The sequence below is a fragment of the Phasianus colchicus genome, chromosome 4 (genome assembly GCF_987193195.1).
Source record: "Phasianus colchicus chromosome 4, bPhaCol1.hap1.1, whole genome shotgun sequence".
In the NCBI taxonomy this organism is placed as follows: domain Eukaryota; kingdom Metazoa; phylum Chordata; class Aves; order Galliformes; family Phasianidae; genus Phasianus; species Phasianus colchicus.
Window position 1 is genome coordinate 38,525,274 of NC_143439.1, and position 27,863 is coordinate 38,553,136.

General features: G+C 38.0%; 1 protein-coding gene across 4 annotated transcripts; it reads right to left on the reverse strand.

Moving 5' to 3' along the window:
- Positions 1–364: 364 nt before the first annotated feature.
- LARP7 (La ribonucleoprotein 7, transcriptional regulator) lies at positions 365–27,861 on the reverse strand. Of its 4 annotated transcripts, none has more exons than XM_031596933.2 (13): positions 27,702–27,861; positions 23,552–23,760; positions 22,050–22,150; positions 21,855–21,938; positions 18,838–19,002; positions 18,145–18,253; positions 16,188–16,562; positions 15,282–15,417; positions 12,495–12,652; positions 11,611–11,729; positions 8,963–9,122; positions 6,427–6,518; positions 365–803 (listed from the first exon to the last, which is right to left on the reverse strand). In XM_031596933.2, exons 2-13 carry the CDS (start codon positions 23,757–23,759, stop codon positions 723–725), a joined length of 1,788 nt encoding a protein of 595 aa, XP_031452793.1. In that variant the 5' UTR covers position 23,760; positions 27,702–27,861; the 3' UTR covers positions 365–722. The 4 variants fall into 4 exon arrangements, with proteins under 4 accessions (XP_031452793.1, XP_031452790.1, XP_031452791.1 ...); XM_031596930.2 differs by lacking the exon at positions 365–803 and adding an exon at positions 5,152–5,745 and having other exon boundaries at positions 27,702–27,762; XM_031596931.2 differs by lacking the exons at positions 365–803; positions 27,702–27,861 and adding exons at positions 5,152–5,745; positions 27,199–27,593.
- Positions 27,862–27,863: the final 2 nt, after the last annotated feature.

Sequence of the window (27,863 nt, forward strand, 5' to 3'; positions counted from 1 at the left end):
GTTAACAATGAAATCAAGCACATTAAGATTAGTATCTTACCTTGCAAACTACAGAACTCCAGCACCCCATCCCCAAGCAAGAAATATTTCTGGAACTAGAGTTAGCAGATGTAATCGAGTTTGGTTTTTTCCTTTACTGTCCTCTCTCAAAATTACAACTACAAGACCTGTTAAGCAAGCACTTCACATTAATTATTTTCAGACTCCTCAGTGACAGATTTTCACACATCCCCAGTCATTTTAAAATACACATAAGAGTATACATTCATTTTACTGCGTTTTTTAATGGTCTGATGAACTAGATAGAGGCCTAGAGAGATGTATTTACCATTAAACGGTTTTATTATTTATAGTGTCAAAACATCAAATTAGAGAAACACAACTGAAAATTTGTCAAGCATTTTATTTCATAACCTGGTGTATAAAACTTCAACATACAAAAAACCCGAAGGTGAACTAGAACAAGATCTCTTGATACATTTTTTTTTCTCCATAAAGCTCTACCTAAAGGCTCAGAAGCAGTAAACATTCAGCCTATTCAAAAATGGGATTTGGAGTAATGTTCATACTTGCAAACTGCAGAATTATGAGTCAAATGAATGGGTTTTTGATTCCTTCTTAAAAACAGTTTAGTTGCTGTAAGCAGTGATGGGTTTGGTTTTTTCCTTTTTTTTTTTTTTTTTAAATCCATGGTTCAATTTCAAGACTATATTCAGCCTTGGTTAGTTATCTTCAGAGAAGCGAATATGTTTACTTGTCTGTTGAGTTTTTTCAAGTCTCATTCTTTCAGCTTTGGCAATCAACTGCAAACAAACATGAAAAACATTGAAGAAAGTTAACAAGAAAATTATGATTTGACTAAAATTACAGTTTTGTACAAATCATGATTGTAGTATTCACTGATTTACCAAGTTTTCTAAGAAAAAGATACTGTTTGAACAGAAAAGCTAATCTGTACATGCAACAAAAAGCTAAAGCAGCCCCAATTAGCTATACTTCAGTAGGGCCTCAGAGCATTCAAAAATAAAATAGGGCATCCCTTCCATTTCTGGACACTGCAGCATCTTTCATTCCAGTCCTTCTTCCTCTGACCATGGCTTAACAAAACTGTGCATTAAGAAATCACAAAATGCAGTGCTATACAGGAAATTAAAAAACATACCCATTTACTGGATTCATGCTATCACTGATGATATAAGATAAACAAGGTGACATGCAAAAAAGCCGTATGACTGCTGTGTCATTTTTTAAAGTAAGGTAGCAAAGACAAGAGCACTGAAATCCTGAAGGAGAAGCATCCTTCATGCTGGGAAAACAGCACAACACATCATAGCTCTGCTGAGAATTACTCTTAAAGAATAATAGTGTAGTAGGGAGAAGTATTTATGCTAGGAATCCCTTACTGAAATCTATCTGACCAGCGGTCAGTATGATGTTGGCTGCATTTTACGTCAGGCCGGTAAAGTTACTACAGTATCTGGGTTTGTTTTACTTTTTCCAAACTTTTTCCAAACAATTTGAAGCTGTAAGCACTGAACTGCCATACTGCTGAAACTGCCTGCCTCAGTTCCCTGTCTGATTGCAGATGATTATAACTCATATCTCTGACCATGCTATCTTTTACTCATGGCAGTAATCCAGACTCTTTTCAGAAAAGCAGCCTTTCTTGCTTTGCAGAAGATGATCAGCTAGGACACCTGTATATTACTACTCTGACAAGTGGTGCTCCTCATCAGTTCAGATGACTCCTGCAACATAACTGCAAGCTGGCATAGAACATTGTTCCCTTTTCCCATAGCTAACCAAACTTCAGGGAGATATCCCAAATCTAGACTTCAGCATAACCTATTATCTCTGTAGTAAACTCTGAATTTAGCTATCCACATTCCTGTAGGATATTTACACTTGAGGGAAAAAACCTCAGTAGAAATTCTCACACACATCACCTACTGAAGGTAAAATAGTTCTTGTGCTTCCTTGCAAAAGTGATTTTTTTTTTTCCAAAAAACCACCATAACTTGATAGTCTAACCAGTTTAATTCAGCCTGTTTCTCTTTCATGCATTCATTTCAGAATATACATGTGCAGTCACTAGTGGTACTCAAGAAATTTCTCGGTAAATTAGAAAGTTAACTGCTCTCCATAAAACATGGAACATTACTAACCTGCTAGTTTTCAACTTACATACTTTGTGACAACAAAGTATACTTTGACAACAAAACACTGAGCCCAACTTTACAAACATGCTTGTTTTTCAAGCACCCATACTAGAACACTCTCCTATTTAACTACAGCACTGCAACAATGCCATGATAACATCTGAAAGCAAAGATGCAAGTACTCTTGCTGGAATGATTCCTTATATGTAAGCAAAAGCTCATAATAACTGTTACATGAGCAAAAATATGTAAGGAGCAAAACAGACTTCCTTGTCTGGATAAAAGGTGAGAAAGCAGGGAACAGTGGTGAACCTGGACACAAATCCATAAAGCACCAGCATAAATCCACCTCAACTTATCTGATGTAGACTAGGAGAGTATCAGCTGGTGCTGAGGTCATGGGTGGGGGGAAGGAACCTGTGCAGAAGGCAACCCATCACAGAGTTTCTTTGATTTGAACCAAACCATCCAATTTATACCAGATGTTTCTATACCAGCACCTCAGTGCTGGTCAAAACCTCAGATGGGGGTTTTTGCAAAAAGGCCTCAAGAACTCTTATTTTCAAATAATCAATCCAGTACCAGCACCTATTTTTCATGGTTGCACCTAATTGGAACTACTATTCATTTCTCAGAGAGCAGCCCAGCCTTCCACAGACATCAGCTAAAGCAGCATGCAAAGAAACAGCATGCCATTCAGAGGGACTTCGACAAACTTGAAAGGTGGGCCCATGTGAACCTAAAGAGGTTCAACATAGCAAAGTCCAGGGCTTTGCACCTGGGTCAGGGTAATCACAGATACATATACAGAATGGGAGAACAACTCCTGGAGAGTTGCCCTGTGGAGAAGGACATAGGAGTCCTGGTGGATGAAAAACTGAACATGAGCCAGCAGTGTGCTGTTACAGCTCAGATGGACAACAATATCCTGGGCTTCATCAGAAGAGGTGGGCAGCAGGGACAGGGAGGTGATTGTCCCTCTCTACTCCGCCCTCATGAAGCCTCACGTAGAGTACTGCATCCAGGTCCAGAGCCCCCAATACAAGACAGACAGGAAGCTGTTGGAGAGGGTCTGAGGAGGGCCACAAAGATGATCAGAGGGCTGGAGCACCTCCCCTATGAAGACAGGCTGAGGGAGCTGGGCTTGTTCAGCCTGGAGAAGAGAAGGCAGCGGGGTGGACTCATTGAAGCCTTCCAGTATTTAAAAGGAGATTATAAACAGGAGGGGAGTCAACTTTTTACAAGGGTAGACAGTGATAGGACAAGGGAGAAAGGTTTTAAGTTCAAGGAGAGAAGGTTCAGACTGGATGTCAGGGGGAAGTTTGTTACTGAGAGAGCGGTGAGGTGCTGAAACAGACTGCCCAGAAAGGCCGTGGATGCTCTGTCCCTGGAGGTGTTCAAGACCAGGTTGCACGGGGCCCTAGGCAGCCTGGTCTAGTACCAGATCTGGAGGTTGGTGGCCCTGCCTGTGGCAGAGGGGTTGGAACCTGATGATCCTTCCAACCCAAGCCATTCTATGATTCTATGAAAGGGGCTTAATGTGTGCTCTAGAATGGGATCCTCCCTTCCTCCTCTTATTAGCCCCCACCACCTGTGCAAAGCAGGGAACAAATCAATCTTGCAAAGACGCAGCCCCTGAGTGTAATGAGAAAAGAACAACATGGGCTGTGCCCAAGTGTTCCCACTGTTCTCCACTATCCCTTTTTCCCATTTATTCTGCAAATTATTCCTCCCTTCACTAGCACCCAATTCTCACTTCCTCCTCAAATTCTTTCCACTTCTTCCCATCCTCTTGAACTTCATTCTTTCCTTCTGTGTAAGAAGTATACAAAGCATAAGACAGCTTCAACACCCACAGAAGTCAAGCACCCAGGCTGAAAGCATACAGCACCTTCTTTGTGAGCAGACAACTTCTAATCAGTCTATGGAGTCTAAAGCTATACACTAATTGCTTAAGATCTGTCTGAACTAGTACTGCCCCTAAGGAAGCATTTCTGACAAGATTTCCAGTCTTTATCACTTCAAGTTGTTTATCATGTAGTTGAACAATAGGCTAAAGCATAGATTTGGAAGAGCTAGAAGAAGCAAGCACAGAAATGACAATGAACTAACAAGTCTGGGGCAAAGAAATTATACAAAGAAAGGGTTTAGCACAATACTGACACTGAACCTTTTAATTCTCCTATACCAAAGGGTGATTAGATATCAGTCACAAACTATGGCGAACCTTTTAAGCTTTGTATACTAATTCAAATAGTTATCTATAACATATTGTCTCCAACAGAGCTGTAACAGTTAAGTGCTCATCTCGAAAAAAAAAAATCTTGTAATGGACTTTAAAAAAAATCCTTAAAAGAGCAGATATTCATAAGGTAAATATATCAATGGCATACTGAGCTGTACATACGCACACATTTTCCTTGCTTTTACTGTGATCTTTGAATGAACCAACGTGGGAGTACATTTGTGATATTTTATGTTGAAAATTCTTCCATATTAACGAATAAAGCAGTACTGTGGGTTTTTTTGTACTATCTTTTCCTGGAATACAAGCTGCAAAAACTTAAATAAAGGGTTAAAAGCTCTTGACTAGAGCTAGACATTCTTTTCCTGATGTCTTGCTTAACAGAGTTAGCATTTAAACAGCACTTGCTAAGCTTTGAAGTTAACACCTCCCAGCATTGTAAGGTGATGGGTAAGGGGGAGGAGCAGGAGTTTGCATCCCTGCTGCTGCTATTGTTAAGCAGAACTGCGACACTTTATATTTGCAAGCCTAAATAAGGTGCATTACTAGCCACTTTACACCAGTTTGGTCAACAAATACCAATCGTCAAAAAGATGAAGAAATAGAATCATGAGAGCAGGACACCTACAGTATGAAGTAAACAAAGTCACTGCAAAATACATCTTTAAAATAATGACTAATTTGAAAAAAAAAAACCACGAAACCAGCAGTACTCAGTAAAGAGCATTAAAGCTTTATTTTTCACATTCATGGAGTCCAATACTGCTTCTATTAAGGAATAATAGCTAAGATTCAAAGACATCTCTTATACGTCCAGAAAAATCCAATCACTTATTCTGGAAAAATATGTTGTGCACATCTGTTAGTAAGAGGACTACATTCATGTATCTGTGAGATCCGTGGAAGCACATTTAGAGAAGGAAGATAGTACAGCTTGAGAAGACTGTGCAATTAGGTTTTTTTTTTTGTAAATGCAGTATGTCTTTCCAATTATATGGGACAACTAGGAAACTCAGTATTGTGTGCATTAACGTGGCATCTTGGAAACAGAACTTGTCCACAAGTCTATATAGTCACTGTAAAACAAGGTCAGATGATTTTGAAGTTTTGTAAGCAATGACAAAGACAGGTTAAAGCCAACTTGGAAGCCTTATCTGCAATACATGTGTTGAGTAAACCTAGCAATAAAGCATCTGTGAAATACCTTTTGGCCCCTCTCTTCAGGGTGAAAGGTCAAACTCCCTTGATAAAGAACCCTTCATGACTGGAAGTATGTTCTGTGGGCAGGAGTTGGGGATGCTCCCTGCCAAGTTCACTGCAACACTCTCTCAACACCGTGGTCTGATGGCAGCAGTAAGATCAAGGGTGGAAGAAAACACCAAATGAGCACTGAGTAAAATTATACTGCAGTGCTACAGATAGAAGGATTAATCTGTTTGACAGTGAAAACAACCATACTCAAGCACCTTAGGTGTGCTCTCAGCTCACTAGACTAGTTTTTAATTTGGAAGCTGTTTAGCTACAGATGCAGTACATGAATTTGTCTGGATTGGAACATACAAGTCAGTTTTGCACAGATTTGAAATTACACTACAATCACACCATCTTTCACCACAGCACAGACTTGTACATTAAATGCTGTATAAATGCTTGTGAGAAAAGGTTTCTAATGTAATTTCTAACAACGTTTCTAACGAAATGTTGTTTATTGCACTAGACAAATGACCTAGAGCAAATAAAAGACTGCTTTATAATGAGCTCAACCAAAAGAGTTTTTCAAGGAAAAATCAGCTTACAGATTAATCTCATGTAATTAGCCCTGGGTTCAAGTTTTTCTCATCTCCATAAAGAGAATCCTTGCATTTGGCAACTGGACTACATACTTTGTGGCTGTAAAGCCATGCTGCAAATTAGGTAGAAGCTGACAATTTTTGACTAATTACATAGGCAAAGATTCTGAAAAACCAGATAGTTTTTTCAACAATGGTCATATGAAGGGAAGGACAGACAAACATAAATTACCTTTTCAGTACCCCGCTTCTTTTCTCGAGGCTGGTTAAGTTTAGCTTGTCTATCCACTAAAATCTTCTGCCAGTAACGTTGTTCATTATCACCTTGAAAATCAAGTTAACATAATAGTATGTGAATACAGGTATTCAATATAGAAACATGCTGTTTGTGTTGGTAAAACCTTTTCTAACTCAGGTAATCCCATGTAAAAAAACTGATTAGGCAAACCTAAACATCAGTTGTAGAAAGAAACAGAATTCTGTTTATTTTTATTTATTTTTATTAGGACAGCAAACAAAACTGTCTCTTTCTGCTTATCACAAAATTGGTTTCAAAACAGATTCAACTGAGTAAAAACGTAGGCTTCAACTATTTTTTCCCCCATTAGTTTTTATGAACCTGATCCCTACTGATAAACAAGCCAGTCCTATATAAAATGCTGCCCTGCAACATTTGATCAACACACTATGGTGAACAATGTAAAGAAAGACTGTCTAAAGAAACTTAAAGCTGACACAAGGGCCTGTGTTCTGTATGCTGGACTGGACCTTAGTCTAAGTTACTACAAACTTTATTAACTTTAGGACTGGATTGGCAAGGTAGCCGGGTAGTCCTGAGCAAGTATCTTTACAAGCTTAACAGAAAGAACTAAAGAAATAAGCAAATATCACTCTTAACTGGCAGGAGGAGCTCATTTTTACTAACATTTCACCACAGTACTGAGAGAGACCCTATAATCCACTGGTGTACTTACTCTGGTTTGAGTGGGCTATCAAAAAATAACTGCAAAATGACAGTATTTGGCTTTATCACACTGTGAGAAGCAAACTGTAGATTGCGTGGGTAGTTTCAGAAGATAGAAAAGGAGCAGAAATACTTTTCTTCAGTGAGTGTTTTGCAGTAAAATAAGCAGTTTGCCACCATTTCTTTTGGTGTGAACTGCAACTATCACAATAGGAATTTTGTGGTGAAATGCCATACAGTCTCATGAGAAGCCATCAATCACTGGGAAGGCTCCAGGTTAGCTTGGAAAGGGTTTCTACAGAAAGTATGGAATTCTGATAAGCAATTCTACAGATATTTGAACTGCATTTTATGTACATTCAATCACAATACCAAAACACCATCACATATGCTTAGTATGTTGTCAGAGGAAAAGCATAGTCAAAAGTTCCATTAAGTCAAATATTACCAGGAGAACTTCTGCTCCTGAAGTAGCAGGGAGCATTAAAGATTCCCTATTGTTATTCACATATTCACATTTACACTACCAAGAAAAGCTGAAGTCCTTACTCAGCCTTTTGCATTTTTCAAAAGCCTTTCCATTCTCATTCCAATGAACCAGTTCAGGAGAAGAAAAATTAGAACTATGAATGGAACGATCCTACAATGTAGTATTTACCTACTTCCAGTCTACCACTGTGCTCTTTCATATAAGGAAAAAGAAATACACATAAAATCGTAGTTTAGAACATTTTGGTTTTTTTTGGATTTCTGGAACACAAGACTCTGGAGGACAAATAATCTCTGCATGACATTAGCAGCATTCACCAAACCTAAATTTTAACAGTTACAGTATCAAGGTTAAGGCTTTCATTGCAGTTATTTCTTCTGTAATCCTTAATTGTCTTTTATGTGGGTTTACATCTATGCATGCATGGAACTGGACCCCATAAAGCTCTATGCAAGTATATAATGACATTTAAACACACAGACAAGATAACCTTATCTATATGATTCTTTCATTTGTATGTTTTGGTACATCTAAGATGTTTAGTGTTTAGAATTAAAAAGTATGAACTCAGTAATCAAATTTGAGGCAACTCTTAACTCCCCATCCCTTTCTCCTGCTCTTCACTTACATGAAGATGTTTCTTTACACATAGAAAAATATTTCAATCTAAAACAATACCAAAGTAATTACAGAACAAAAAATACATTACAGCAAGTCTCATAAATAAACCAGTAAACATTTTAGTGTAATTATATTTTTAAGAAGCATTACCCTGGCATATCTTATTCAATCTCCTAAAAAAAAAAGATTAATCAGAAGGCAGGTGTTAAAGCATAACCATGCTGAGGGTTTAGTATCTTTCATTTTAAATTCTTATCAGTCATCAGAATGTTATAGTTCTAAGGCCAAAATGTGCTTTAAGTTCTATGGTCCAAATCTATAGAAGTGACAAAACCAATCTCAAAAGAACAGAATTAAATCAATCAGAGCAAGTAAAGCAATTATTTCGCTCTAGACAGTGACTCAAAAACATTTACTATTTTACTAATTCCATTCCAGTAAAAAATTAAGATTTATAGGAAATAGATATACTAGCTAATAAAAATGCAGTCTGTTCCACAGCTACAAAGACGCTTAAAATTTTATCCATAAAGCTACCGAAGTACTACATGATACACAAAAAGGATATGATCTGTAGTCAGTCTCTGAAGCTGTAAAATATCTATACATTTAAATTGTCTCCTTCCACTAGGAAAAAAAAACGGTAACAAAGAAAAACCCACACAAAATAACAAACAAGCAAACAAGACTCACCAGTGAGAATTTCATATTTCCAGTTGTTTTTTATCTGTAGGTCTTTGTGAGATTTCATGACCGTCTGCGCATCCTCTGGAGTATTAAAACGGACATGACATTCTGTGTCTCCTTCTAGCATGTCAACATAAGCAACATCAGCCAGCATTGCCAAGGCATCCTATCAGGGTGCGTGAGAACAGAAACCATGAAACAGACTTCTGAGTACAGCAGAACAGCTATTTTGACCACACAATTTGTGGAACATCACTCATATTTACATAAAAGGTTATAAAGTAGAAAGAATTAACTGTTTTCATAATTAAAAAATACCTGTCTAATAGTTTTGACTCAATATACTTTCATAAGAAGGATATTACAGAGTTCTGAATGAGCCCATAACTTTAATACATCTATTAACCTTTCACTGTGTTCCTGAGAACTATTTTAAGCAGTAATTCCTACAGACATTTTTTTCCTAAGAAAAATTTTGACTAATGGAACACTGGTTACTGTCCATTTTGTTTCAATACTGTATCTGTACCGACATTCCTTAAAAAGAAAATAAAGTGTGCTGTAACACTGAAAAGTGTCATTCCAACAGAAAAATATTCAGTATCTTCTTACATATGAAATCCACACATGCAAGCTTCTTCTAGGCAGATTATCTGAACAGTAAAGAAAACCAGGCCTTCCTATCTTTATGAAGTGATCTCTGCCTGAAAATTTTCACTAATACTGAAGGAGGAAGAGTCACACATGCTCTTTCAGATGAAGTACTTCACTTGTAATACCTGCTGTTATGGAAATTAACTAAAACCACACATTCCTAGTCCATTTTGTTCACAGCAGGCAGTTCAAGTCGCTACTGTTCAAGAATTACTTGCTTTTAACCCCATCCACTACAAAGCACAACCTTAGAGCAAAAGAAAATTAAGTACCAAAATTGTTGAGATCATTTGAGAACCAGAACTACTTTTCACTCTTAATTCTGGTAACTCAGTTTAAAGAAAAACAAAGACTCATACAACACACTGTAATTGGCAAGTATCTCTGAGGGGAGCAAATGGAAGTAGTAAAGCAAAAAATTGAAATATCAAAATAATATTAGGAAGGCTCTGAAAAGATCTTTCAGGTGCGTGGAAGTTCCCTATGCCTGTGATACAAGAAGAAACACAGTTAAACGCTGGAAATTTCCTACAAAAAAAACTAAATGCATTCTCTGGTGGCAGCAGCGCTGTAGCTGTGACAGACCAGGCGTACAGGCAAAGTAAAGGTTTTTGAAGAAGAGTTATACATTTCATAGAGGCAACTGGTATAGCCACAAGTCAGCCAGGGAGCATCAAGTATAGTTTGCAGCTTCCACTGCCAACCTGAAAAACAGCTGGAGCATTCCACAGATTGTTGTTTCTACCAACTACAGCTGTATTTTACAATTGTATTTCTTCCTAAAAATCTTTCCTCACTTGTTTGGTGACAGTTTGTAAAATATTTTGCCTTATTTTGGAAACCACAATTATTAACAGCAGCAAAGGCCACCCCATTCTTATTTTGTCTTTACTTTCATTTCCCTGGAATATGTCGCTTAAACTAAAGAAAATAACTAGATTTGTATTATCTAGAAATACCAGACTTGAAGTTTATCATTTCAGTAGTAGCTGAAAACGAACTCCCCCCCCCCCCCACCCAAACACAGTGTGTTAAATGGCAACATCAACTCAACCCTGTAAAATGTATTCTGCAGTCAAACTGAACCGGCCTTAAACGTTACAATGACGACTACCACATTCTCTCAGTGCCTCCAGCACTCAGACGACTGCCTACAAATACCAAGGCAGATAAGACTGATTAAGTTGAAGCCCCATGTACCATCAATTTGTTTTCAGCAAAAAATACCCTTCAAGTCTTGCTAATATTTTTGCACACACTCAACTTCACACACTTGAAAGTAGAAAGCAATTTCAAACAAAGTACTCTTAGAAATAGAAGTAGTATGGTAAGCTACCTCAGAACTTGTGTTTAGATTTGTTCTCATTATGTGGTCTGCATATAACACGAGTTAAAACCAAAAGTCTACTTTCTCATACAAAACACATTTTCTTGATCCCAAATTCCTCTTAACAGTTAAAAAAACAGAAGAAAACAATAAACCATCACATACCAAAACAAAAACAATTTACCACTATGGACTCCTTAATTTGATTTGTACCAAAATTAGTAGCACAATTACATACAGAAAAGGGCACACCCATCAACATCAAGCTCCTCTTCCTCCAATGGAAGATTGGTCTTAGCAGTGATTTACTTTTAACAATATAATATTAACCACATTTTTCACACTGCAAATGAAAAGACAGAACAAGAAGGGCTGGAGGTAGAGGTGACAACTACTCATCCTCCAGAGCATTTTTTTTTTTTTGCCATTATTTTCAGACTTGGTTGAAGCACTGAAAAGGCTACATTTTGTTTGAAACATTTCTCTTCACCGTATTTTTCCATCCTAAAACCTTCCATTAACAGGTACTAGAGAGGAATCTACACACAGCTACACACAAGCAAACAAAAAAAATATCATTAAAACTTGTTTAAATCGTATTCCATATTCAAACATTTGGGGGGCACCGTAAGAGGAAAGGCTAACAGCTACCCTGAGGTTACAAAGGCATTACCTTGATCTGCTTCCTGCCCGGCAGGGGCTCAGTGCTAATGATCTTCACAATTACTCCACTCACAAACTGGGGCCCCATTGTGTTAGCCTTGACAGGAGGGGCACCATCTTCATTGGTGGCTGATCAATTTGAAAAAAGGAGAAAAAAAATCACATTTATCAGTTTGACAAGCCAAAGTCTCTACAAAAGCACATAAGCAAAGTGATGTATACAGAAATGAAAAAAGTATATATATTTTAAAATAATGGATCCAGATTCCTCACCAAAGTCATTGAGTTCAAGAAAAAAATTGTAGGTCCACAAGCACACGAGAATATTTTTTTTTATTCTATCCATCACAGTTAACAATCAAATCCTGAACTCTATAGTGATTTAAAATAAGTGACATCTGTTATCAAAGTTAGTGAGCAGTAAGAGAAAGAAGATCCTGAGAGGGGGAGGCGAGGAAACAATTCTATTTCAGAAAAATAAACAAGTAGAACCAAGAACATGCAACTTCTAGCTATAAACCTGACCAAATCACATTATAAGGCATTTTTGAATGCCTTAAAGTAATAGTTTTGTAAACCTTGCAAGGGATGGTTAAACAACACAGGCCAACATTACATCAAGAAACTCATTCTTGATTTATTTCTCCAAAGCTTTTAAAATTACAATTACCTAAAAAAAATCTCTGTTTAACAAGTGAAACTGGAGCATTCTTGCACCACTTGTTTGCTTATAAAATTCCTTATTTCTAAACCAATCTAAATTAGGGAAGGTTGGCATTCAGAGAATCCATCTACATTATAGGAAAATAAGTTTTATTTTTCTATGTTTCTGGAGGAGCAGCAACTTAAGCACCATTTATCCATATAGAAAGAAAAAGAAGAACAAACAGTTACATTTGCCATTTTTAGACTGAAGATTTTTTGGTGCACAATTGTTCGTTTTCATCTCTCCCACAGGCTCAGGTTTGATTTGGGACATTGTTTTCTTTAAGGAGGCCATACTGGCTTTTTGAAGAGCCAAATATTCTTGCTTCAAATCCATCCATTCAGTCCTGTAAAGAGGCAACCCAGGAGAGGTATGTCAGTTGTAAACATAAAAATAATGTTTAGAAACTCATCAGACAAATCTGTCTTACGATGGTGGCTTAAACTAAACTTGGCAAGTGGTGTAGATCTTTCCCATTAAAAGTCTTCTCACAGTTTGCTCATCTACAGCTTTGTCCATATCTGCATTTTTAATTTTGCTTTGCTTTAAACATTTCAAGCAAGTTAAAACAAGATTAACCTCATTTGTAGAGTGACTCAAATTCCCTATACATTCAGAAAACATTTAGAACAGAAGTAAACTGTATTCTGCTGGAACTACAGAGCGCAAAGGCACTATATTCAGATTTAATTCAGAGACAGCAAACTCTGAATTCACCAAATTAGTTCAGTGAAACCACTTCTGTGTCACTATATTAAGAATCAGTCATTTACTTTCTAGAAAAATCATTCATCGAAAATCAACAACTGGTTAAACTCTCCAAAAACCTACTGAGATAAGAACATTCCTTACTATTCAAATGCACTTCGTTTAAAAAATACCACCACATGGAAGCAATTTATATATTTACATACATTTAACATGGAGATGTTTCTGCAAACAGCTAGAGCTTTGCTCCACAGAAACACAAAGCCTATAGTGCCACTGTGAGAACGACTCATTGTTACCCTAATCTGTACTATCAAACAAGCTGATAGAGGATTTTTAAAGAGGAGGATATCTTGTGGTAATGGTTTTAGCTGTTAACATTGACAACTGTGTACTTCAAAAAAGCATCCAGACTCACCCAGGATCATACATTCTCAACAGAGCAAAGACATTAAAATAACAAAAGACCCACGTAATGATTCGTTGAGATAAAAAGGCACACCGTTCCATGGCAAGGTATGGTATAAATACAAGCACAAGGAGTTACTTGTTAGCTTGTCTCGAAAGAAGAGGAGACCGTGGGGAATGATTCAGGCAAGTATTTACAATGCTTATCCTCTTTTGATTTTTTTTTTTTCTTTTACTTCGCTAAAATTTAAAACTTGTTTCTTTGTATTTGCACTGTTCTCAGGATCCTGGTGGAAGACGACAAGCACCGCCGATAACTTATTTTTTTTGTGGACCCCTTTTACTTTAACATGGAGGTGCTTTCTGTGATTTTACAAAAGTAAGTGCTTCCATGTTTTAGTAGAGGTGAATCCTGTTCTCAATTCTGAAGTGCCGTCCACGACTTCGTTCTTATTTTGGTCAAGATTTTTCCCCCACCACACGATTACTTGGGCAAAGAGACTTTTGGCCAGAAGCAGATAAGGACGTTAACCAAGACAGTTTATGGTCTGTAGGCTCAGAAGAATTTTTAAAGGACTTCCTCCGCTTTAACATGGAGGTACCTGCTGCCTACAAAAGTAAGTGCTTCCATGTTTCAGTGGTGGTGGATCCTAATGTCTGAAGCATTTTTGTGAGAGGAGAAAGAAAAGCATTACAACACAGCGCTGACATGGTTTATTGCAGCGCTGGGTGCATGGAGATCTCCACCTAGCGTGCACCCAGCGCTGAAATAACCAATGTCGGCTTTTTAAACTATCATTTAGTTGCATGATTTGATTGTATTGTTACAGTAATTTTCTAGTTTCTTTTACAGAAAAATACAGTCCCCCTACTTAAGGTTCCCCACAACTTAAATGTGGATGTGCTTGCTTTGTTCTGTAAAGAAAGTGCTTCCATGTTTTAGTGATGGTGAATCCTTCCTTCTCAACTGGAAACTTTTAACTGGAATGTTGGAAACAGAAGAACAATTTAAGAGCTTCCTTTTTGGTTTCTGTGTTATGAGGGAGGGAGTGTGGGGCTTCACAATATTTCTACCATAATATCTGTAGAAAACATTACTTCGTTTTCCATCCTGTTTCTGTATTTGCACTGCATGTAGTCTTGTATACAGGGCAGAGTCCTAAAAATAACGCACTCAGAAGGATCCCCTCAACTTTAACATGGAGGTACTTGCTGGACACCTGAAAAAGTAAGTGCTTCCATGTTTTAGTTGTGGTGTCTCCTGAAACCCAACAGAAGAGGAACAGATGTTTAAAATTCTGGTGTTCTCAACTTCTTAACTACAGGCTAGTACTGTTGCTAATATGCAACTCTGTTGTATAAAAATTGGAATTGCACTTTAGCAATGGTGATGGACTGTCAGACATGCACACTGAGACTTCTTGTTTCAAAAGCATTGTGTAAAAAAGCCTTGTATAACTCTTGTGTATATACACAAATTACTTATAAAATGTGTGATGTATCAGCATTCAATTAAAAAAACAAACAAACACCATGAAACTACTCAAATTTCCTTAACCAAGGCAGAAGTACTCTTGGTAACTGAACATTTTAAAATTACAGCGCTCCCAAACACATTTACTGGGCAAAAAGGCTACCCCTACTATAATAAAAACTCAAAATGCAGACAGCAAAATGATAATAACTGGTAACAATAATATGAGGCATAATTTTAACCTGAAGTTCCAACACAAAGACGGAGTTTAAACCAAAGGAAACCAAATCAGTGAGTTAAATTCTTTTCACTTAGGCTTGAACTAGCATTACACCATCTGCTCATAAAAAAAGACTTTGATAGTAAGCCACATATTAAAACCTACTTTGAGAGTACTCTGAGTGGAATAACTTCTTCACCCATCTTGTGTCTTTCTTTGTGTTTTTTCTTATGCTTTCTTTTAGACTTTGAAAGTGATGTGTCTTTTTTATCACCATCTTTATCATCTTCCACAGGAATTTCTAAATTAAAAATCCAAAAGGAAAGTTTAATATGGAGGCAGTAGACAACTGCAAAGTCTCCTTTCCCACCATTTTTCTTTGCTGCCATTTCAAATAAAATTTCTAGTCCACTTTCCCAGCTGAGATCTCTACTGGATTTTTCTTGCACATGCAAATAAATGCAATTGCAATGCAGCTTTTAATCTGATCTACTGACATTTTTCCTTATCTCCTCTAAGAAACTGAGACCATCAGTTTCCTTTTGTATTTTAACCTTATCTAAGTTTAATCCATACTTTTGTATCTTCAGTGAATACTGAACTTCTTTGAACTATTTCTATTTCTGATGAGATTTACCTACTTCAGTGTTAAAGACCTTCCCTATTCTCCCTGTAGGTTATCTCCTTGAAATGACTCATTATCAGGTTAAATTTCAACAGCAGAAAATCCCAAATATTCATAAACTGACCTTGTTCTGTCTAAACTACACCAATTTTTACTTACTGACTCAAGCAGAGCAAACCACCAGTTTGAACGTTACCAATCTTTAATTCGATAAGCTTACTAGCCTTCAAGAGTTGTTTTCTTAACTATATATGTATTACACAGATTACATTGCAGAAAAAGCTGCCTTCCATTCACGATGTTAGCAATTTGCCTATCCTAAACCTTGCCCTCATTCCCAAGCCATTCCCATTCCCCTCATTCCCATCCATCTGGGACAGATTATGTCTGCCTTTCAGCTACTCATTATATAAATGATAGAGAAAAAAACATGCAGAGAACTTTACCATTAGAATCTTTTGGAGCTTCAGCTGTTTCTTCTTTTACAGGATGAACTTCATCCTTCTGAACAGTTTTCTTGACTTTTGCAACTGATATCTCACCATCTCCAGAACTACTTCTTTTTCTCTTTCCTGGCCTGGTTTCCAAAGGTATTTCTGAGCTTTCTGATCTGTCCCATTTTCTTTTCTCTCTCTTTGAGAGCTGCCTGTGAACCTCAATTCCCCCCATCTCTGAACATTCCGATGAACTCCTGTGTCTTTTTGATTTGGGTGCTTGCTCTGTTGTAGTGTTCACATTAGATTCCTTTGCCTCTACAGCTGCCTGTACATTGCCTTCTTTCTTCATTTTGGATTTCTTTTTTTTCTTCTTTTTCTTCTCCTCTATGTAAAAAAAAAAGTATATTTACAACTGCTAATGATTAACAACTGAGTTAGATTAACTGACCCAAGTAAACAGTTGTTATACCACTGGTCATGCTAATCTGAGATGTTAAATAGGTGTCTGCCTCTACCATCTCTAGCTACACAACTAAGATGCAACACACTGCCCCAAAGTTCCTCTCAGGCATTCTAATCAGAATTAGAAAAAAACTAAAAAGAACACATGGTCTTACAAAATGGGAAAAAGTCTTGTCACACATGCAGTTTGACTACAGGTTTCCCCAAAATACCTGTTTTCAAATTAAGAAAGGAGTTAAGATGTTATGTCATTGCTTCTTGTCTTTGAGAAGAAATACACACCAGCTTCCAGGCCAGCCAAGGACAAACATGAAAAAAAACTGATTTATATTCCCAGAAAAAGGAGTCACTCAAAGTGACCCTAAAAACTAGCTGCCCATTAAGAATGCTAACTTAAGCAGTAGGAAAAAAAAAATCCATTTTGTTCACAATACTTGCTTCAAAACTGTTGTGGGTAGGATGCAGCATGGAGCATTGTGAACATCCTTTAGAGGGGTTTAAAGCATTGCTCCTGTGTGACCTGATCTAGGTGTTCCTGCTCCAGCAAGGGGACTGGACTAGATGATCTTTCAAGGTCCCTCCCAATCCCTGATATTTTCTGTGACTGTTTAAAAGATTTTTTTAAAATATAGTCTTAATCCTAACTGCTCTAATGATATAACGAAGAATCAGTGACAATAATGAGGAACACAACTCATCAGTAGGTTTGAGAAAAATGTAGGAAGTTCTCTGATGGCTTGGAAATTGTATTAGGCTATCAGAAACAAGAGGAAAAATGATTCAGTGAATCAGAGTTAGTACATGACCCTGTTACGCAGCTTCATAAATTACAGTAGCTATATTTTATTGGAAACTGTGAATTCATGATTCTTCTTAGTAATATCCTCAAGGTTTATGTGATCATTTATAGACCATGTAAAGTGAATTATTAAATAAGCTGCAGAAAGTTCATTCTGCTAAAAGCTGCTTTGTTCAAAGGAAAATTGTAAAAACATGGTTTTCAAATTTCTCTCACTGAGAATTTCAATGATGAATGAAAAATAGCACAAGGTTTCCTCTGATGTCAGATGATCACAAGCTTATGTAAACAGCACTAAAGTTCAAAAATAATCTCTCGTGTCTGTACCTTTCTTTTCAATACTAAATATTACTAACACGATATCTCCAATTGCCTTTTGCTAGTGCTGAGTGTTTAGATAACACTTGTATAGTCTGTAAGCTGTTCTGCTGGCATAACAATGACTAATGATAACTGGCAAGAGGGGAAAAAAGATACTGAATTTCTTATCAAGCAGGAAGACAAAAAAGCAGAATCCTCCTACATTTGAATTTTACAATTCCATTTTAAGTCTGCGTTGGCCTAGAAAAGCAGCACTAAAAAAAGCATATTTATTTCTTCAAGGTTAAGAAATGCGAGATTAGATTATAACAGCAATCAGTTCAAAACTCTTCAGAGGCTGAAACACAAAGCATTTAGTCTTGATCCCACCAACTTAACACTTACCCACTACACAGCTGTTACTTGTGTTCAGTGCAGGGACAGGCTTATTCTTTACTGTTTTGGGAAAAATCCCAGGTTTCCGTGGCGCTTCTTCTGGAGGATTATTCAAAAACTTAAAAACAACACAAAATCCATCAATTAATTTTGAACAATCCACTTTTTTTTGTTAAGCAAAGAATCCCCATTCAAGTTAAAACCAGCAGTGTTCATTCAAGAAAAACGACACCCTCCGTGACTTTGGACAAGTTCAGAACTCACTTATTTCACATTATTAGTGTGACATATTTCTGCCTCTGTCACCATTATGATATAGGAACTTTTAAATTTTCAAATGTATATTTACAGCCAGTTAACTTGGAGCAACTATGCTTCTATCAAGAAATTTAGCTAGCCATTCTACTGTTATGGAGATCTCTAATTCTGTATAAGATGCCAATGCTAGCCAATAAAATTAGTTCAACACTGCCACCCCCCCCTCCCTCAATGACTCTATTGAATCTCCAAACATCAGAATTTAAACTTTTAAGGATTTATGGGATTGATAGCAATTCTGAGGGGAAGAGATCAGGACATAATTCCTGCTAGCTCAGGATTTCAGTTATGATATTTTGGACTTCACATACCGAAATTTCTATGTCCATATCACTGCCACACAAACAGGAAGAACGTTGACAGATGAGAGGTGCCACTACTCACCTCAATAGCTTTTTCCGCTTGCTCTTTAGTTTCAAACTCAACAAAAGCAAATCCCTTTGGATCACCAGTAGATTTATACCGGGGTATGCTGACATAAACTACATTACCACACTTCCCAAACACTCTCTCAATCCAACTGTGATTGACATTTTTGGGAAGAAGCTCCTATAAAAATAAAAAGAAATCTTGTTTTCTCAGTATTGCACTATCATTTTATCAGGTGGTTTACTGCATCTAATTACAGTTCTTCACAAAAAAGATGCTTGATGTAACGTTAAAAAAAACTTGATTGCTGTAAATATTCTTGTCAGCAGGTCATAACATTCAGACAGTAAAAAATGATCTGAAAAATGGATCTCTATCCATTCACCTAATCTTAACAAATAATTTGTATTGAATTAAACAGGTTCATCTTCTTCCCTTGACAGAAACACCAAGGTCTCACATGTCACTGCATCTTGGAAAGATAAACCATCTCTCTCCAGTTAAGAATTCTGAGAAAGCATAACTCTACACTGTCAGTCAATGGTCAAAACTAGTCAGTGTAGAGCACAAGGATTTGTTGTTGGTTTTTTGTTTTATATTGTTGAAAACTCAGGTATCACACAATTTAATTCCTACGGGCCACTGAAGAGGTACTACTCAACAAGCTTTTTAACACAGCAACACATTCTAGCAGCATGCAGATACAATGCCTCAGTTCCTCACAATTTTTCTTATCAAAGAAACATTCTGTTGTACCAATTCCTAAAGAGACTCAATTGAACACAATTTAAAAACAATACTCCCAGCTTCATGCCTAAATAAAGTAACCAATCTTTTATTCTTTTTTTTCATGACAAGTTACCACACTAGAAGCTCTTTGCTCTAAGAAATGCTATTATTCTATTTGGGTAGAAAACTCTTTACATGAACTTTGCCTGTTTGAGGAAAACATTTCACTGTGGTTTTGGTATAATACTGAAAAGCTAAATTTCTTTGAAACAATCTTATGATCAGTGACTTTATTTTTGACATATTTTATTTAAATATGTTATTTTTGTATCATACACATCTCATAAGCTTTTCATAATATTTTTCAAGTTTGAAAGCTTATGAGATGAGTACAATTTATCATTTCAAAGAAAGTTAAAGAAAACAGCTCAAATAAATAAAATAAATAAAAAATTCTTGAAAATGCAAACTAATGAACTTACTGCTCCTTAAAGGAGCACGGCTCCCCCTCATGGCTTAACGAGTAAAATGACTTAACGAGTAACACTGCTTTACAGTTTTACAATAACAAAATAAAGGGTGGGCATCTTACACACTAGTCTTTTAAAACGTGAAAAAAAAACAAGCAATACCCCTCTCCAAAAAAAAAACCAAAACCAAAAACAACAAACAACTACAAAACAACTCTGTACCTCTTCTGGTGATAAGGAGAAGATTCTGAATTGCTACATATTCTCCAAATAAGATTTGTATGAACTAAATTACAAAATACAAATAAGCTATTTTGACCTTACAGAAGAAGTTAAGATTAAAGAAAACCCAATTAACGATGTAGTTAGGTTATATCACTCAATAAATTGAAATATCTTCTCTGAAAAGTATGTAGAAACAGCATCTGAGAAGTTCCTGTCATCACAGCAGAGCAATACCATGATTGCTAGATAGCACTTCATGTAAGTGGCAAGTCTTTCTGGGTTTTAGTTAAAGAACACAATGATCAGAGTAAGCCAATTTCTATTTACCTGGGTGGGCTGGCATTTTGGACATGAATATTACTCATCTTCAACGAGGAAGCTTGGTGCCTGCTTGAAATTATTAACTGCAGGAAGACCTAGCTGCTAAAAGCTATGGGAATAAACCTAAATTATAATAGCCACAAAAAGATCAATTGAAGGCCTTCATACTGGCTTCAATTATATTAAAAATGCAAAGACTTTTAAATAAGTGACAGTACAACCATCAGATCTCTTCTCTTATTACCACATAAGTGACTCAACGATATGATAATAGTAGACCTACTCTGAGATCTAAAATACCACGTTGAGATGCAGCATAAGCTATTTTCATTTACGTTATTGAATCGTTTAACTAGTAAGGTTGCCACACTGTGCTAGTAGGAGTACTTAAAAACACAACCTTAACATAAGATCAGCTCACCTACGTAAATCCTGCAACTAAAATAATACCAGTGCTACAAAACCAGAAGCACATAAGTAACAGATTTTATAAAGAGGTTGTATTTTATGAAGCATGACTGATTGTCTTCAGCACGTGCTGTTTGATAAAACTATTTTTCTAAAGATTTGACTACATTAACATACTTCATAAACATTTATTGGTAACCACTGTTACTCCTCTAGCAACATTAATCAGAAAAGCCCAGTTAAAGTAGTAATATATGGATGAAAATACACCATTTCTAAGCTGGGATGTGAAATGGCTCTGCTCAGCATTTTAGATCAAGACAGTACTAGAAGACAGCATACCACATACCACACTAACCCCACTTCTATATTGCCCTGGTCTCTGGCAGTGATCATCTACTTTCTCTTTACTTCCTTTACTCGGCACAAGCAGTAGTAGTCAGACCTCCCTGTTCTAATAACAATATCAATGCACAGGTATTTCCAAAACAAAAATCTTTATTGCATTGAAAGTATATATTAAGCCTAAGCTAAGAGTCTCATCATTACAAGTTCAGTACACCTACAGTGCATCTCTCTCCTTTGCACTGCCCTTTTTTTTTTTTTAATTGAGAAAAAAATCCTTTGTTTCCTGTATTAAATCAATGATCTTGTCCAAGAAAATCCAACTTCTAACTCCGGTAAAACTACATGGCTGCTTTGTTGAATGTGTCATTCTTATTACTGTAATAATTTGCAATCATATTACAGCTTTAAAGATGTACAGTGGTTTTTGCACTCCAAAATACTTTGCAGCAAGAATATAAGTTTAAAGTAGTTGCTATAGCTAGAAATAAAGTGCTGTCATACATGAGGCTTATAAAACAGGTACAACCTTACCACATAGACTGTACGACTATCCACATCCTTTGGCTGTTCACCCAGGGGCTGGCGTCTTCTAATCCTAGTTCCTTCTAAGTCCAACTAGAATTTAACCAGAAAAAAGCATTTTCTGTAAGACTGATTACTTCAGTTCCACTATAACTACTAATCCAATAGCATCAAACACAAAAGAGTGAAATATTAAACATTCACCTCTACAACAGATGAACTTTTAACGGCTCGTGCTATCAATTTTCCATCAGTAGTCAATTTTTTCATTTTGTTGAAAGAAACAAGAAGTGATATGTCAACATCTGAGGAGAAAAAAAAAGGTGCACATGATGAAATTAATGCGATCAAGAAACCCTTATTTTTGTGTAATAACCAGACATCAATAACAAGCTAGAATTCCCATGAAAAGAATGTGCAAGTCATAACTACAGCATGCAACCACACTGCATACTGATGAGGATTTACAGAAAAGTGTTACCATCAGAATTCAAGTTTCAAGGAACTCTATATTTAATGTTTTGTTAAATGTTATCTATCAAAGGAATTTCTATCTCCCCTTTTACCTTCCAAATGATAATTGTCCTTGGAAAGAAAGAAAAAGCCTTTCTGATGTACTTTTACAGTACAGAAATAATTTGCATTGAAAACATGTTTCTCCTTCAAGGACTCAACTGAGTGTGTAACCTAACCTTTCCAATACAGTAGAGGCCCTGCTTTTACTTTAGCTAAGTCATGCTGCTAACATCTGAACAGAAAATTATGCAGTATCAGTCTTGGTTAAAAATTGTTCAAGACATCCAAACTCTAATACCCACAGAAAATGTAAAGACTGTTCCTCTGAACATTTTTTTTTTTTTAAATGACTTCGAGTTCAATGCAATTGAGAACTCCAACAAGTGATAAGAAGATTAGACTTCTCACACAACACGGACGGCCTAATGATTTATACTTCAAACAAGTATGGAGTCCTTAAGAAAACAAAGTAAGAACACTTATGGAATCTGAAATAGATTATTTCTTTTGCTGGAAAAGGACTGTGTCTCTCTCTCTATAGATATAACACAACTGATGTAATTATCCATCTGGAGTAACACAATTGAGCAAATGTGCTGATAGATCGTCCTAACCACAAATTTACTATACTTAAAGCAAAAAGCAAATACTTGCAGCTAACGTGCAAATTAACTTCTGCCTCAGAATGTGTCAAGTTGTTTCAAAATCAATGTCTATCTCCTAATCTGAAGTCAAATGAACCTTGTCAAAAAATTGTCAGCAGAGAAGAGACCTATAAAAAGCCCCTATAAAAGCAAATGCAGAATCTCTCACATATCAAATTTGTCCAAGAAAGAGGAACAAAGTATATCAACCTGAAAAAGTGGCATTCTCATTCCTGCATACATCTAAGGGAAATAATGACCCCCGTTTATACTAAAAATATTTCTTTAAAAATCAGGTCTCTCAAACAGTCTCTACATCTGTTGCAGATGCCTCTGATTTACTTCTACAGCTGGTAGTAAAGGAAAGCAAAAAAGATACATACAAAAAACTATTAACAAACTCTAATGTTGATTTCCAGTATACATCTGCTTTTTTCCAGACAAGCAGACATGCACCTAAAAATAAACTTAACATCACCTGCAATATAGCAAAGAAGAAAATCAAAATCACCTCTGTTTACTGACATGCAATTAATACAAACTTACATCCATCTCTGGACTTTTCTATTTGTTCTCGAAGAAATCTATCTTTGTGGAGATTAACATCGCCAAACCAGAAATCCACCTGTTTAGCTATATCTGCAAGCACCTGTTTAACCCTCGACCTCTTCTTTTTCTCCCTCTCTTTCTTCTGTTCAGTGCTTTCTTCTTCCATGGCTTTGTCTCTTGCAGCTTCAGTCTCCATTCCCGTCATTCTGTCAATCAAAAATTAAATATAACCTTTGAGAAAATCAAAGTAATGTTATGGCATGGAACAAATACTGCTCTTCCACGCAATAATTTTCAGAAGTTTTATCACATGTTAAGGAGCCTAGCTTTATGCATTCCCTATAATAACATGAGCCGTTCAATACTGCGTAGCATAGAAAAATGCCAAATACAAAGAAAGAGAGAAACTTCAGGTCACAGAATAACTGTGTAGTGAAGACTAAGCTGAAACCCAAGTCTCACAGCTCCCTGCAATGCCTTCTAGCCACAGCAATTCACTGCAGGCAGGTTGGTACCAAACCACAGGCTTTCCATTGAAAATTTGTTCTATTTTGTTAATCCAGAAAGCTTCATGAGCAGCCTGCTCTCCCCATTAGATTACTAAAGAAAGCTTTTGAGTTTCAGCCGTGACATCTACAGTTTCAACTGTTTTCATGCACTGTCAGAAAAGCAAGGCTATTAACAAATATGTTACTGAATTATATGAAGTACCTGTGGAGACAATTAAATGTCCTTCAATAAGGCAAATTCCTTGTTAGCAGAGAAGGAAACAACCCGTTAAAGGGAGTTTACAAAATCCATCTAAAAGTAGATCTTTGCCCCCCAATAAGTACATTTTCTTAGAGCTGAAAAAAGGACAGAACTTACTTGATCTTTACGTCTTCCCAAGTGTCCCAGTACAAACCATTAGAAAGATTCCAACAAAAAAAAAAAAAAAGGAAAAAAACAATGCAAAGAACTACAAATCAGAAGCTACCCTTTTACGTAGAAGGCAAAGTAGAATAAAAAAAGCTAGGTTATCTAGGCAACTTCTGAACAGGCTGGCCCGAAGGACAAGACTCAGCAGGCATATATTGTAAACCCAGCGTTTGCAAGCAGGTTACATTAACACACAGCTGCAGATGGGCTCACCGCAAGAACATACAGTAAGATTTCCAAATGAGAAGCATCTATTAACCTTTATTACAAAATACAATTCCCATCCTTTTCGTAAATCCAGGTGCCATTCAGTAAGTGCTACACTTACACATCTTTCTTTGGTTGGAGATCTTTCACCAAAAGTCACTGATTTTAATGGCAAATCAAGTTCTGTTGGAACTTTGGAATCGAGCCCCTGCAAAAAGGGACTAAACCACAGCAGGTGACTTGAATTTACAGCTTTACTTGGAAAAAATATCAAAACTTCTACATAGATCAATTCACCTTTTTTTTGTCTCATGTTTCTGCTCACTGAAGGTATGCAGTCATCCTAGAAAAATGCCAGAGTACTTTACTCAAGCCAAGCAAAGCAATACTGGCAAAAGCAGACAGCTTTTAAAAATAAAATTTACACAAAAAATAAAGCGATTAATATGGAAATCATCATTTGAAAGACTTCTCAGCTCTCCGTACACAACATAAGGAAACAAAAGTACAGCCATCAGAGAGGAAGCTGACATCTGCAGCGGGACAACAATGGAGATGGTCTTCAAACTATTGTGCAAATCGCGCCTCCTTAGCCGGATATCAGTTTCTCTCCCTGCTGTGAACTGACCACTCAAGACAGTGAAAGGGCAATTACCTTGAAAAGATAAGCCAGGTAGAACTCCCAACTGAAGTTCAAGCTACATTCGAGCCCTTCAGCAACTTACATTAATTATCAGCACAACATACCACTTCACTAAAAGCTAGTGAGTTACACCATTACAAGATATTTTCTTTAGTTGAACAGTATTTTATGACCCCACTAACATGTAACAAATCCGGCTTATGTACAGCAGAGCTTTATTTTAGGAAGCTATCTAAATCATTTCATACATTTTGAGTTACTCGGGAAACACAGCTACAAGCTGTATTCTGCTCTGTTTTACTCCTCCTCCACCCCCATACCTACTTTTAGGCGCTGCTTTAGGAATAAAGCTTTGCAAACATGGCTTTGGGGAGCCTGGAACTGGAGCAAGTGTCAGCTATGAATCTATTATTAGAACCTGTATACAGTTTTTCAGTAGTGAAATACACCTGAGAGTTCACTCAGCATTTAAGAAAACATTTGGATGTCAGGGGGAAGTTCTTTGCTGTGAGAGTGGTGAGGTGCTGGAGCAGCTGCCCAAAGAGGCTGTGGTGTTCCCTGGAGGTGTTCAAGGCCAGGCTGGATGGGGCCCTGGGCAGCCTAGGCTGGTATTAAACGTGGAGGTTGGTAGCCCTGCATGTGGCAGGGGGTTGGAGATTCATGATCCTTGAGGTCCCTTCCAACCAGGGCCATTCTGTGATTCTGTGAAAACTCTGCTGATAGGAAAGCATATCACTAACTCATAGCACTTGCTTTTTCACCGGTATTCTTTCAGCTCGCAATTAATTTCGCAATTCTCAACACGGAATGCTGCAATGTCAGGATGTAAGGCAGTCCACGGTTTTGCTGCCTGACCAGCTCTCGCACTGCCAGCCTCACAACCACAAGCACTGTTCTCACAAACAAAGTAAATCAGAAGAAAGCAAAAGCTGAAGTCGAGATTTCAGTCTATTAAAACTACACAGCTACAGCTGTTACCTTTCCTTAACAGAAATTAAATTATCAGTGTGCAAGAAAGGAACCAAGAAAAGGAAGAATAACTCATCAGAGGGAAAAAAAAAAACCAACAAAATGATGTAAATCAAAATGATACAGATTCACACAAATCTATGATGACATACTTACATCCTTTTAGAAGGCAAATATTAAATTATACAGGCAGTAAATTTCAGAGACAAGTTTCAAATTTAACTGCTGTTACAAAGATACCTAGAGAAATGTGACAACATCTGTCATACAAAAGGAAAGGAACAGGGGTCCAGTTGTAAAACATCTGTGATATCAAGCACTGATATCAAACTTGCTTGCTTACTGTGGGCCTTTAAGCATCAAGATGAGAGGGGGGACCGTACAAAACGTGCTTTATACTGTGAATGCTTCCATACTAACTGACAATAATTCCCCTTCCGGACAAAATAAACGCAACCATGTAGCACGCCTCTAACTGCTTTTATAAATGTACTACTCTGCAGACCACCCTGGGCATTCCTCGCTACACGCAAAGGGAGAGCTGCACCTCTCCGAATTCATTTCTTACCCTGTAATTTCAACCTACAGAAAATGACGTGACAAAGGTCAGAAGATAGCACATGAGGACTTGCACAGTTTGCTTCATTATCTATAAAACAGACCCTACAGCTCTTTCACCAGTCCAAGGCATGAAACCAGTACGACCTTTTAAAGTGACAGCAGAGTTGTCTGCCACTTGTCACAAGACACGGCGTGTGCTGCGCCTGGGACCAGCGCACACGGCGGTGCTGCCGCGCTCAGCCCGTCCCCTCACAGCGACCAGAGCCGGGCAGCGCCAGCTCCGCTCTCACTTGCTACACTCCTTCCTTGCATCTCGTTCTCTGCCGAGCCAGGGCAGCTCTCGCACCTGAGAAGCCGTCATATTGCGGTGCTTCTCTCCTGGATGCACGAACTGGCTCATTCACGGAGGCGGAGCGGGAGCGGAGCAGCAGGCAGCGCACGGGACACACGCACAACAAGACGCACCGATGCCCCGTTAGCGGCTGCTGACGGAGCGCCCCGGAGGCACCGCACAGCCTCGCCTCCCTTCTCCCGTTTCAAACAAAGAGAAGAAGCAGATTCTCCTCGCTACGACCTAACCGTTACCAGCGGGACCAGCCAGCCACCTGTTCCCGGGGAACGCGGGCGGTGCGGGCCGACTGTGGCTCTAAGGGCGGGCGGAACGCCTCAGCCTCACGCCGCACTTAAGACCGCAACCGCCGCCCGGCACGCGTCCCGCACCCAACGGCGCGGCGCGGCGCCGCGCCGCCCCGCCCCGCGAGCTGCGTCCCGCGCATGCGTGCGGCAGCGCCCCCTTTTTGCGCCGCCGCAACCGCCCCCCAACGGTCACCCCCGCCGCGCGTTACTGACCTGCCGCGGGGCGGCGTCGCCGCGGGGACACCGGGCCGCACCCCCCGCTTCTCGCAACCGCCTTCTTCTCCCTCTCCCGTCTCTCAGCCGTCACTGCGGGCGCGACGCTCGGCCCCCGCGGAGAGAAAAGCCCCGCGGAGCCACGCGCGCATGCGCGGAGTG

What these genes read in the sequence shown, in the direction of transcription:
- LARP7 (XM_031596930.2), bottom strand. Translation starts at nt 23,759, where the DNA reads ATGACGGGAATGGAGACTGAAGCTGCAAGAGACAAAGCCATGGAAGAA. An exon ending in AAGCGGAAAAAGCTATTGAG is followed by an intron (nt 18,254 to 18,837) that starts GTGAGTAGTGGC and finishes GTTGTTTTTAAG; the next exon opens with TTTTTGAATAATCCTCCAGA. An exon ending in TCAGTCTAAAAATGGCAAAT is followed by an intron (nt 11,730 to 12,494) that starts GTAACTGTTTGT and finishes CAAATTGATCAG; the next exon opens with CCACCAATGAAGATGGTGCC.